The sequence below is a fragment of the Nannobrachium achirus genome (genome assembly GCF_963921795.1).
Source record: "Nannobrachium achirus genome assembly, chromosome: 8".
NCBI classification, from domain to species: domain Eukaryota; kingdom Metazoa; phylum Chordata; class Actinopteri; order Myctophiformes; family Myctophidae; genus Nannobrachium; species Nannobrachium achirus.
Window position 1 is genome coordinate 30,167,963 of NC_137817.1, and position 13,476 is coordinate 30,181,438.

The 13,476-nt window shown below is 42.0% G+C and overlaps 1 protein-coding gene across 7 annotated transcripts in view; it reads left to right on the forward strand.

The window, feature by feature from the left end:
• Positions 1-12,994, forward strand: part of clasrp (CLK4-associating serine/arginine rich protein) — a 14,385-nt gene extending 1,391 nt beyond the window's left edge. For 2 of the 7 annotated variants that reach the window (XM_080731563.1, XM_080731564.1), the window contains exons 3-21: positions 131-228; positions 323-424; positions 541-620; positions 1,484-1,568; positions 1,685-1,821; positions 3,151-3,247; positions 3,603-3,681; positions 3,794-3,867; positions 3,973-4,014; positions 4,111-4,299; positions 4,867-5,169; positions 5,248-5,433; positions 6,401-6,440; positions 8,893-8,968; positions 10,200-10,258; positions 10,356-10,402; positions 10,514-10,599; positions 10,859-10,883; positions 11,954-12,994. In XM_080731563.1, coding sequence (XP_080587689.1) covers positions 131-228; positions 323-424; positions 541-620; positions 1,484-1,568; positions 1,685-1,821; positions 3,151-3,247; positions 3,603-3,681; positions 3,794-3,867; positions 3,973-4,014; positions 4,111-4,299; positions 4,867-5,169; positions 5,248-5,433; positions 6,401-6,440; positions 8,893-8,968; positions 10,200-10,258; positions 10,356-10,402; positions 10,514-10,599; positions 10,859-10,883; positions 11,954-11,996 — 1,848 coding nt within the window. In that variant the 3' untranslated portion in view covers positions 11,997-12,994. Of the gene's footprint in view, positions 1-130; positions 229-322; positions 425-540; positions 621-1,483; positions 1,569-1,684; positions 1,822-3,150; positions 3,248-3,602; positions 3,682-3,793; positions 3,868-3,972; positions 4,015-4,110; positions 4,300-4,866; positions 5,170-5,247; positions 5,434-6,400; positions 6,445-8,892; positions 8,969-10,199; positions 10,259-10,355; positions 10,403-10,513; positions 10,600-10,858; positions 10,884-11,953 lie in introns of those variants that run through there. The other 5 variants (XM_080731565.1, XR_013962262.1, XR_013962263.1 and 2 more) reach the window with 5 other exon arrangements.
• The last annotated feature ends 482 nt before the right edge of the window (positions 12,995-13,476 follow it).

Consider the following 13,476-nt stretch of genomic DNA (forward strand, 5'->3'; position numbering starts at 1 on the left):
TAAGAGACATACAATAAATTGCGTTGTCATACATGATGGAACATTTTTACCTTTAATCTGCCTTTCTTGGGTCTGTTATCATACTTGTTTTCTTCCGCTGGGTGCTCATGTGTTCTCTCCCATTGTTTAGAAAAAAGATCCAGCACAGTTTCTACAGGTTCATGGACGGGCCTACAAAATCAGTCTGGATCCCGCCGTAGCACTCGCTGCAGAGAGCCCCATCAACATGTAAGATCACACACTTCCTTGTAAATGCACAACATAATTATTATTCAGGGTTGGTGTCCTCTTTACTGATCACTTCCTGCCTGTTTATTGTAAGGATGCCATGGCAGGGAGATGCCAACAACATGATTGACAGGTTTGACGTACGGGCTCATCTGGACTACATCCCCACCTACACACCTCCGCTTCTGAGCACGGTGTAAGTAGGACTTAAACAGGTTCACATCTTCAGCAGCAGCTAGAAAACAGCTAGAGAATTGAGGATGAAAAAAAAGTAAAGTGTCAATCCTTGATGATGATCTTTGTTTTATGTAGCTCCCCAGAACAGGAGTCAGAGGAGAGGAAATGCAACTATGAACGCTACAGAGGTTTAGTTCAGAATGACTTTGCCAACAGTGAGTATTTATTCAGTAACTCCTCCAAAGTCTTAGTATTTTATCCTAATTAAGTTTAGATAAAACAGAATGCCTGCAATACTCCAAAAAACACAATAAAGAGGCTTTTAGGTTCACTGCTCAAAAATGTAGTATGAACATCAGTGCCCACACCCTAGGTGGGGTTGGCGATAGGGCCTTTCTGTGTGGAGTTTGCATGTTCTCCCTGTGTCTCCTAGGGTAGGATGCCCTCACAAAAACATGCAGTAGTCCTGGTTTCTATACTACCTCCCCCTAGCCAGCCAGGTGCTCCCCAATTCCCCTGGCGCGGCAGGGGGAGAGCGGAAACCAGGACTACAGGTTAGGTAGTTGGCACTGGGTGAGAAAATGGGTTGCAAAAAACGTGGGATAAAAATATATATTAAAAAAAAAATGTACCGTAGTATGAAGAGATAGCACTCTAATGACCATTCAATGTTTTATTGGCCACATCGGGACGCACAAAGGACTCGCTTCGACTTGTGCAGTGAACGCTGAGGAAGACTGCACAAGTCGAAACGCATCCTTTGTGCATCCCGGTGAGGCCAGTAAAAAAATTGAAAGGACATACAGTGCAGGTTACTTTCTCGTCATCCTAATGACTAAGTTTGACAGACAAGATTGGCTTTGAACAGCAATAGTAAAAAAAAAAAAAAAAAAAAAAAAAAAAAAAAGAAATTGCTCCATAGTGCAACATTTACAAGTGCTTCATTAAGGCTTATTAATTAACTGCATCAGTTTAAGAGCTTTGTATGTTCCTCTTGTTGCTATGATGCTAGCCTGTCTTTGGTACTACCCATCTGCTGTTGTGCTGTGGTCTTTAACTCCCCACTGTCCCCTTGCAGTCTCCGAGGAGCAGTGTTTGTACCAGATCTACTTAGATGAGCTCTATGGTGGCCTGCCAAGACCAAATGAAGATGAGAAAAAGAAGTGAGTACCAAGTGGCACTCGTTGGCCCTCTCAACTATGCATTGAACCATTGGTTCCTTGGTCTGTTTAACCACTTGTGTGAGGTATAGCTAATTGTCTCTCATCTAATGTTACAGACTGTCTGAAAAGAAGGCCACCATTGGGTACACCTATGAGGACAGCACTGTGACAGAACCTGAACCCCAGTCAGATAAAGATGAGGAGAATTCTGAAGAGGAAGAATCAGAGGAGGATGAAGGCATCCCAGATATTGGTACGATAATGTTGTTTTTTTTCCCCTTTTTTTTTCCAAAGGCCTGCATTTGCATGACCTGTAATGTGTCATGCAGAAAATACAAAAATAATTAGAAGCATTTGGATTATTATGCATCATTATTATCATCAGTTTGCGAGAGTTCTTTGCGACTGATGAAATGATGTTGAATAAATATTATCATAGTACTTGAGGCTAGTCTATGATGACATGCGTTTGGAACGCTTACCCCTTTGGTTATGCATTACTTGTTATTCCCATTGTCAGTGTTATTCCCATTGTCAGAGTACTACTTGGTGCCGTATCCATTATCATAGTCTTTGTCAGTCTGACATTAGTGCTACAATGTACCAGATCATCATCAGGGATAAAAAGGGCAACCACTAATCTGACTGACATCCTACTTGGCATTTCACTCCCATGGGTCCTCGGTAATAAGTTTGAAGTTGATTTGGTCAGATGATTTACGAGATATATGGGGGATGGGGGAAGGACACACACACAACCGATTCCATAAATTAATAGAATAGGTTTGGGCCCATTTTTCGGGCATGTCATTATAGGCAAAGAAATGTACACGTTTTAAGCTTGTAGATTGGCGACTACGCCATGGCGTACACTACAGTGTGTAACATTGTTTTGACCGCAAGTTCTTTAAATAATTGCAAACAATGCTTTGGAGATTTGGAAAATGTCCAACTAAGCAATAAAGTGTAAAGGTTGTATTCAGCTCAACCTTAGTTCTCTTGCTACTCTAGTCTTTATTAACTCATTTACTGTCTTTTAAAACATCGACTGAAGGGGTTAACTGCCACGTTGTCGATACCTTTTAACGTGGGCACGTGCATGCACGGATCATGTGCCAGGCGTGTGTACACCCAATCACAGCTTTCAAAAAATCCCATTGAAAAAAGACGTATCCATCGCTGAGCTCCTGTGAGCTACTGTTTACATTGTTAGCTAACGGAAGCTGCGCTTTGGTCCCGCCCCAACCGGATACGGAAACTGATCAAGTGATCATACGTGAAGATTCGGAAGTGATGTGACCGGAAGCACTTCCGGTTGGGCCATTAGAGCCCGATTTCCGATAAACCGCAATTATACCTTAAAATGTTTTATAGCGATTAAAGCATATTAAAGTCTGTGGATTATCAGGCCTGGCGGAGAGGAACATAGGGATTTTCTCAGGACTATCGGGTCAGGCGGTAAATTAGTTGATCTCCCATGCCTGAGTCTGAATGTGAATTAATTTCCAGTTTCCAAATAAAGTCAGTAAAAGTAGGGGATTTAGATGTGAAGTGTTTTACTATATATGATTTTTCTGTCTAGATGTGGAGGTGGATGTGGATGAACTGAACCAAGAACAGGAATTAGATCTGAACAAAATTGCAACCCCATATGGAATGGCTGAAGGAGATTTTGTCAGGTAAGAATAAGATTACTATTATTGTTTGTACTCTGCTTGTCCCTTCCTTTTCAAAGGCAAAGGATAAGATATAATTAAGCACAGTTATTGATTTGTGGACTGTAAAAGATTAAAATGAATCCTATTAAGCTGTGAAGAAAGTATTTATTACATAACCTTAGATCAGCTAACTAAGCCCTAAGGCTTAGGCTAGCAGGTGAGTAGCCGTCTTAAACTGTGATAATGTTTTGATCATAACGGCAATGTCAGATTAAGCACCTAAGAATTGTCATTCTAAAATGTCTAGCATTTAAAATGTTATTGTAAAATCAACATGTAACATTAACTTAACATTATTAACTTATCTGTTTATCAGGATGTTGAGGAAAGACAAGGAGGAAGTGGAAGCCATCAAACATGCCAAGGCTCTAGAGGCAGAGAAGGCCATGTATTCTGTAAGATACTCGTGTGTGTGTGTGTGTGTGTGTGTGTGTGTGTGTGTGTGTACTGTTTGTGCTTTTATTTGGTTGTATTTGCCAACATCGCTAACATGTTTGATTATCTCAGGGCCGCCGCTCTAGAAGACAGAGGAGGGAGTTTAGGGAGAAGAGACTGAAGGGTAGACAGATCAGTCCACCCAGGTACTTTTATGCCATCATATATCGAGTATATTTCTTTCGTGAATCCATCCGACAACACTGTAATGAACCATAACTATCCTCTCTGCTTGACTTCCTGCATTACAGCTATGCTAGGAGAGACAGCCCAACGTATGACCCCTACAAACGGTGAGTTTAAGAAAACCTTTTCAATTAGGCTTCATTCTGATGAAACCTGCATCTGCCCTGTCGCTAACATGGATCATGTCTTCCAATTTTTATCAGGCCAGAATCGGAGTCCAGTTCTGAATCCCGGTCCCGGTCTCGTTCTCCAGGTCCGGAGAAGATCACCTTCATTACTAGCTTTGGCGGCAGCGATGACGAGGCTGCCACAGCCGCTCAAGCTGCTGCTCCGCTCTCTGGCCACTGCCCCACCAACTCGCAGCACCCCGCAGGTCATAGCAGGGGCTCCCGGTCGGTAACTTTCCCCTTCCTGGCTTCTCATGTTTTCTTTTTTCTTTCTCCTGACCAGTTATGTTATTGTCCGTTGAAATGACTGCCGGTATTTGGACCAGAAAGAATTTTTATTTCCTTTTTCTTTTTTCTCTTTTTTTTTTTATGCAGAGCTTAGTTTTGGTTTATTTTAAAGTTACTTCACCACATAAGCATTTTCTTTTGTAGTGTATCGTCTAATATCCGCATGATGTCACTTTTAAGAAGGAAATCTCTTGTAGTTTTGAGTGTTGGAGAAAATCTAGTGTGTGTGTTTATATTTGAATGTGTTGATGCACATCAGTTATTGCGCATGTCCAACCATGATTATGGGCCTATGAGTAAGGCTCTGAATTTGAGCTTTTTTGTTTAATGCTTCATCATTACTGCCAAAAGTTTCTGTAGCCTCTCCACTACTCAAAATGGTCTACAGCAAAAAAGCAATTAGCCAGCTATGACTAAGGAATGCGCTGTTAGCATTTTCGAGCTAGGCCAGTGCACTGTGATTGTGTTGATCCTAAAGTTCTGTCTCTCTCTTTGTCTGCCCAGGAGACGAAGGTCCTCCTCCAGCCATTCCCCCTCCTCTTCCTCCTCCTCATCCCGTTCTTCCTCCCGCTCGTCCTCCCGCTCTCGGCGTGCCCGCCGGGGTCGGGGAGGGAGGGATGGGCGGCGCTCTCGTACCCGTTCCCGGTCGAGGCGGCGATCCAACTCTCGCTCCCGCGGAAGAGGGGGCGGCGGAGCGGGCGGATCTTGGCGGAGACACGACCGGACGCGATCTCGTTCAAATGACAGAGAGAGAGACCGAGACCGGGACAGGGATAGGAGACGCTACGTTGCGCGCAGACGGACAAGGTGAGGCTGGTTGGTTTGCACTGTAAGATTTATTTGGTAGCACACGTTACGATGAGCCTAAACCTGTTCTTCCATCAGGTCTCGTTCTCGCTCACGGCAGGGGACCAGTTCTAGGAGGGAGGGGCGGAGCTCTGGAGGTCATCGGCGAGGGGCCAGCGGGAGCCCCAGTCCCTCGCAGTCCCCCAGTCGCACCAACCACAGCCCATCTCCGTCATACAGAGCAGCCCAGCCCTCCAACCCTGTCCTCTCTGACAAGCTAAGAAAGTGAGAAGATGATCCAGACATACAAGCTGAAACAAACAAATGCTCACAAATATGCTGAACTACACTTAATGCACACTAATATGCTAAACTACACTTAAAGGTGTGATGTCACGCTCCGACAATTAACATTATGATACAATAGGTCACGTGGTTTTAATAAAAAACATTCTGAAAAGAGGCTGGACCGTATCACAGATGGATTGGCATTTGCGCTGAATTCACCGCTCTCGCACTGCCTCAACAGCCCATGAAAATGAGCAAGTGACCTCAACAGTCTTGTAATTGTAATTCTGAGCATATAAAATAATATATATATCCTTAGTTCCTTAGTTACATCAATATCATTAATATGAACTAGTTTGTTTATGCTTATTAAAACCTGACTTAAGTTGGGATACAATGTAAACAGATCGTGTTCTTGTTCAAAACGAGCCCTTCTCTACGGACCATAACAAAAGCACGGATGGCTGTGGTTATAATTTTTCTTTACCGGGTGAAAGAAAAGACGAATCGGCGTCCATTCCTGGACGTAGTCTGATTACATTTGGACGGTGTTGTTTTCATGGAGCATCGAAAATAATTCAATGAATTAATTAATTATACCGGCAGTAGTAGTGTTAATATATGCGTGGGAGATACGGGCGCGATTTGACGTCATCAATCATATTAGTTCATTTGATAGCTTGATTTCCCTTTTCTTCTTTTCGTGTCATGCCCTGTTTAAGCCCTGTTAATAGTATTAATTGAACATATTTTTGGCACTGCCTCAAATAGGTTTATTCCGTATGGATCTTGCACTGGAATAACTGCCGTCAGATGTAAAAAAAAAACAGTTGGTTTGGGACGACATCCTGTTATACTAATGTTTTCCAAACAGGGATTTAGTGCGCCATTTCTGTTGTGATTGTGATGTAGGTTGGAGACCTTTACCAACTTTTTTTTACACTTTTCTTCTCTCTCCCTCCAGGCCTGATACTCCGAGTGGTAAAGAGACGGGAGCTGCCAAAGTCAGTAAGAATTTGATTTAGCTGGGTTTCTCTCCCTCACCCCTGACAGGCTGACATGGTTGTCCAGCAGACTGGGACGTAGCAGCCATTGTCCAATGTCCACAGAGAATGAAATTCACCAAATGTCTTTTTCAATGTGGAAGAACTTTACAACAGTCAGTCCCAGTTGTCTGTTTTGACATGGTCAGCTCGTTGTCTCCCATCTTCTGTTATCATTGAGCAGAATCTGTTAACTCTCAGATACCTGGAACGCGCCCGATTCGCGTTTGATTTTAACCACTTTAACCATTATTTTATGCTTTAACTTTAGAAAAATAGCAGATATACAAGCTCACAGCGCGGCACCGAGTGCCGCGCTGCGAGCTTGTAGATCTGCTATTTTTGAAAAATCGTGAAAATGAGTGCAAGTCTTTGAATATCTTTGACCCGATCTTTGACCCGACTTCTAAATCCTACCCCTAAATCATTCTGTTCTCAAACCTTTTCATGTCAAGGACCCCCAAAATTAAAGGTATTTGGCCACGGACCCCCATCTCAAAATATGTTGTTCCAGGGACCACCCAGAAGTAAATATTTCAGTTACAAATGTTTGCTTTTAAGTAGATATATTCAAATCATAATTTTTCAAAAATAGCAGATCGACTGTGAGCTTGTATATCTGCTATTTTTCAATAGTTAAAGCAGTCAATAATCCTAGGCCTAAATGGGTTAATTAGACCAATAACTCTTGACTAATTATGCCCACTCTGTTATGATACCTTAATGGATGACTCTTGGGGATGTTGATGTTACATGTACATTTAGTTTGTGTATGTGTGTGTGCGTCTGCACTCTTCTGCTTGTGCACATGTAGGGGTGTGTGTGCATGCGAGTGACAGATGTTTGTTTATATTTGAAGTCTCGTGGATTCAAAGATCACACTGCTTCTTCCAAATCTTGTTTATTTAACCTTTTCAGTATTCCATCTTTTAACATTTCACAAAGTTTACTGTAACATTATGGGCTAGTGCCCATAATAAGTAATTTCTTCCGATAAGACCATAATTCATTCCTTTTTTATGACCATATTTCAACCTATCCTGATAGGCAATATCTGATCTGAACTGGATAAGTGATTGTATTTACTATTGGTCTAGTAAGTGAAACTTAATTTATATTTATAGAGGTAGGTAAGGTAGTCATGTAAAGTTATGCTCTACTGTAAAATGTGTGGCTGTCGAATCATTTTCGATGCATGATGTGAGAATGTTTTTGTACATGCAATACCAGCTTGTCCCAATTTTAACTGGCTTTCACTGCAAAAGCATAGTTCTCGAGCAATTCTCTAGGTCATTGCTGTGGCAGATGGTTAAATACCTTTTTTGTATGTGAAGTTCCATCACCAAGCGGACAATTTGGTGATTTTTATTTGTAGCTTCGGTGACACAGAAAGCTTTGATGCTGGACAAATCACCATGTATTACCAATAAATAGTAATACATGGAAGATTACATTGAAATACAGTACAGTATTCCTTTGGTTGTAGCTACTCTGTCCTGTTGTAGCCTGTGTTGAAAGTCAGGCAGTGTGCTATGGACAATGGTGTCTGAGCTTGTCTGAACAAGCAGCAGAGCCTTCTCTATGTGGAACAACACATTCTGGCTCGTTCACCAGGGTTAGGGAATCATATAATCTGCCACATAAATATCGAAGAACTGATTCAATTATTTGTCTATATATACATTTGACGACTAAAGTATACATACATTTGTTTGAGGACTTGAGGTAGTTATCTCAAACAGGCAAGTAGAGTGTAACCGAATGTATCTTTCAAGCCTAGACACTGTTAGGACTTAAGTTATTCAGTTGGATTCCTGCCTGGCCAGGTGTGTTCAGTTGAGCCCTGGGTGTGTCAGTGAGTGACAAAGTGCCACTGGCCATTTTCTGTGCTTTCTGAATGCACTGGACCTGAACTTGTTCTTGTTTTCTTTTTTTCCCCTTTTTTTTTAAAATAACGTCTCACTTCCTCGAGCCACCATCCTTAATGACCCCGAAAGCGTTCATATATGCACTGTATAGATTGGAAATGCCAGGTTCATGTAATTGGAGCCTATCCTACTTCTGAACTGCCCTACAGCAGCTGCAAACGAAGTCTGCGGGCACTGAGTTTGCCTCACTCCTGTGCGCGCGTGTCTACACGCGCACACACCCACAGACATAGACTGTTCCCTCAGTCAGATCAAATCATAGCTAAAGATGGCGCACAACGAAAAGTACATGTCATTTTCTATATGTGACTGACACCTTCCACCTGTTGATGTATATATGGAGGATGGGAATAGTATAGCTGCACTGCACCCGTGGTGAGACACACACACACACACACACACACACACACACACACACACACACACACACACACACACACAGAGTCTGTATCTGGCTGTATGAGTGTGTACTAAATCTAATACAGTTGTGTCAACCACAGCCCAAGATGACCCCACAGGAAAAGCTGAAGATACGTATGCAGAAGGCTCTCAACAAGCAGTGTGAGTGAGAGGAACGAGGACATGCATGCACACGTGCACCTTATTTTAGAACGTACTGTACACACTTAAACCAGGACACATACCCTACCACAATCCCACACATATACACAATCTTTGTCATGTTTTTGCGGTACACATACCCAGGCTTACCGACAGGAATTATGGGCGGGGGACCTTTCAAAATAAGGCCCCCCATGACAACAACAACACCACCCCCCTCTGTTATTTGCAAAGTTATACTCTGCACTTTGCCCATTTCAACATAAAACATTCTAAAGAGCTTTAACATGGGTTTATGTGCCTTGCTGCTTACCTACACAACTGTCATATTACGAAATAATATATTTTAATAAGTGTAATAGCTATAATTCCAATTGCTTATCAGAGTTGGGGGGGGGGGGGGGGTCTCCATTTCAAATATGATTATTTGGGGGGGTCTGAAAAGGTCGAGAACCACTAGCCTAGAGCACAGATCAAACGACTTTGCAATTGTTCTTTTGAAAAAGAAATCCTGACGTCAAGCCCCTGCCCCCGGGGTCACAGAAGTGTTTTTCCCATTCAAAATCCTACAGAGTTTTATCATGTCTTCTAAGAACTGTCTGCTGCCTGATTTTGTTAGGGAGGTAGCTCTATCATTGATATTTATTTTTGATACAGTCTGTGTGTGGAGAAAAAAATATTGGTGTGCGGTACCCGGAAGAAGCATTAAAGGAAATCACATTATTCGCTGTCCCCACATACAGTAGATGTAGTCAGTAGTGGTGAGGCATTTCTTTAGGGCCGATGTATACTCCACTTTTAGAGACGAATTTATTTAGATTTGGGAGTCACAAAATCTCGGCAGCACTGAACAGCTGAATTACCGTAATGGCAGTACCTGCACCCCCGAACCTCTGAATGACATCATATTGTAATTTGACAGAGCCGAACCGAAATAAATTTGTCTTCAAAAGTGGAGTATGCATCTGCATTCGATTTGTAGGTGGCCCTTTTATTTTCTTATTTTTTGTACAAATTGATACTTTTTTTTGCTGTCAGCTGATGCTTCATAACCATTTGAGTAAAATCGCCAGGCTAATTTTATTTTTGGAACACAGTTCTTATTTGATGTGATAAAAATGGTATGGGATTTGGAATAGGAAAAACACTTCTGTGACACCGGGGGTGTGGCTTTTGATGTCTGACTTCTGTTCTCTATATTTATACTTTTTGTCATTGTTGATGCATGTAGCCAAGGCGGATAAGAGAGCAGCCCAAGTGAAGGTCCAGCTGCAGGAAAACAAGCGGCAGGTAGGTGTACAACAACACATGTCATGCATGCATGAACTGGTGTGTGCACAAGATCATCCACTTGTCCACTGTTTTCTAATTTCTGTGTTTTTTACAGGAGCGAGAGGGAGAACTACGAGCCATGGCACGCAAGATCCGCATGAAGTAAGCCTATGTGTCGCGCATGCATCGGTTTGTTTCTGTATGCCTACAAAACATGCATTCATGTTTTGTGTATGTTCACCGCAATTGTCCAAATTGACCACTCTGTGACAGGGAGCGTGAACGGCGTGAGAAAGAGAGAGATGAGTGGGAGCGACAATATGGACGGCAGAGTCACTCGCCCTCTCCGTCTAAGTATGGTGAGAGATCAGTTCTACTAGCAGCCACATGGATCAAACCTTTCATTTGGTTACACTAAATAGTCTATCTAGTTAACTAAACTGTAATGCTGCTGTTGTGTGCCATTTTGCATATTTACAACATATGCAAAACCAACATGTGATGTGCTAGATCCCTAATGTCAGGGATTGTTTACGTCTCATAGTTTGGACAGGTTTATGGCTATTTAAGTTTTTAGCATGCTATTGTGTTGATGACTCTGTGCCCTCTGCCCCTCAGGCCGAGACTACAGCTCATCCAGAAGGTATGTGAGAAGCCACAAGAATGCCAAAGGCCTCAATAAAGCAGAATGAATTATTTTGTTTTTGCCAGTGGTGCTCTTCAATATTGGAGCCAGGCCTTCAGTGTGACCACAAGTGATGTGTTAGGATAACATATCTATCTATAGATTAATCAGATATATTGTACATGAGTAAAAATTACTCCTATCTCAGTCATCAAACATAGTTTGAGTCTCCCAGTTTCTTAGTAGTACATGAGGACTGTAGGAATACACAAGAAACGGAGGGGGAGAGTGATTTAATCCAGTTGTTCCGTAGGTCCGTACATAATTGTCTCTGTCCGTAACCTTACGGACAACACTCAACCCGACGGATTAAAACCGATAAAGACGTACGTACGCTTGAACTACCCGTGGCGAACTTTTGTCAACCGTGGCAGTAGTGAGGACAATTACTTATGACAGCTGTTCTGAAACTATGTGTCCCAACAAGAAATATAATTTAGCAAGAAACGGGGAAAAAAGGAACGTCATTGCAATCACTGAAGAGGACGTCTGGACTCCTCACAGCCTCAAACGGCTTTATTGGCATGAGAAAACATACACACAAACGCGCGCGCACACTCACACCGCCTGTCCTCCAACAGCGAGACGGGTGCAGTGCACTGTGTTTTGTTATTATTACTCAGTCCAGGTGGTTAATCTGTACCTCGGTCCCTCGCGGAGTTGCATTTACCACGATAACGTTGCCGACGGCAAACATCACGTCGGTCGTCGGGTCAAGAAATGATGTGGTTCTATATATTTTGGCTTAAAACCACCTCCATGTGGCGCGCGGCCCAAACGGGAGCAGAATTGGAGTGGAGAGCGGGTCGGCACGTAAATAACGTAGAAAGGAACTATGCATGTCGACGGATCTACCGTACGTACTCTCTCACCCAAAAATGTACACAAAATCATGCATACGTAACTATAAACGTCCCTTTAATCTCAGTAACTTGTATGCACAGTCAAATGATGATTGCACGTTCTGTCTTGCATATATTTGCATGTAGTCTGTTAACCTTTAGCTTTCTGTCTATCTTTGTTTGCAGGAGGTCCCGGTCCCGATCAAGAAGCCCACACTACAGATACTAAGATGACCATTGAAATCTAACATTCAAAAGCTTGGAAGTTCCAGCCCCTTTTACTGTTTAGATGGAAATGAACTCACTAAGAATTAAAATTAATTCTATGGAACTGAAAATTCTGTGAAATTGTACATTCTGGAGTTTTGTATTTGTACAGTAAATTTGTTTGATCAATCCAATCTGCGCTCAATATTGTTGGTTTTGTTTATATTCTATCTCCATAGTAACATCTGATACTCAACTGCTCTCCAATCAAGCAAATGCTTACAGCATTACATGAGAAAACTTGACTTAATAACTGCAAGTGCTAATTTAGCTTTGATAAGTAATTTTACAGGATTATATGCGAACAAATTTTTTCATGACAAGTACTGTGTAAAACTTAGTGTTAATTTAAAATTCGATCAAACATTTTTCGTTCTGCACGTCCCTGGTTCTCCCCATACAAACATACTACTGTAGATGCTCTTATCTACTGTCTTATTTAAATCATGAATTAATTGGGTGTGAGTCTTTCATTAGGCCCATGTTCCTCATGACGTATGCATCCCATTTGAGCAGGAACCTCAGCATCCACATGTTGATGCAAAGTTACCATTGTGGACCATGTCAATTCCACTCCTTTGTGTGAAATTTCTAGTTTGATGTATAACAGATTCCCACACTATCATTATGCCACGTGGACAGCACTAACTCCACAATGCTGGCACTTGCTTGGGGCTCAAGGGCACTTCCGTAGGTGTGCTTGCCTCATGTTCAAAGGGCTGCCCTCATCAACAAAATATGAGTATAGTGCTGAGGGAACATGGCCTTGGAACATAAATTGCAATGGGGAAATGTTAATGTAGGGCTGAGGGCATTTCGAATAATATTTCATATGGGCTGAGAAAATGAGGCTGACCCAGGTTCATCTGGACACTTCTTGATACATTTCAAACTGTCATTTGTCTTAGTACTTTGCAGCTACCCACATTACACTCTGAATGCATCATAATACGTTTTTATACCCTTCAGCAATCTTTTGCTTTATTCTGAGTTGAATTGCTGAATTGCAAATAAAAAATGTGAACACAACGGATGAGTTATTCCTTTTTACATGTTGAATTGTAAGCCATGGCTTTCAGCTACATTATCTCATTAGTAATCTCATTAATCTGACTGAGTAGGCCTACCGGTCCCAGATTGTTTTCGCCTGCTCTTGTCTCGGTAGTGAATGTCATAATTGGAATGGCGTTAATCACAGGGTGGCGCCAAACCCCTCAAACTAACGAAGGTGAATGCCACACACTGCTACAATGTCGTTACTATGCTAAATTGTATCGATTTATTTTTACATTTTATATATCACCTATTTTAGTACGTTTTCTCTTCATAGTTAGGCCTAGTAGGCTCTATGTTTATATTTGCATAGCAGTATTTACATACGGTAGGCTACTTTACTACTGCATTCTGGCCTCAGCCCTGCCCTATGCTTCAAGTATCCTTAT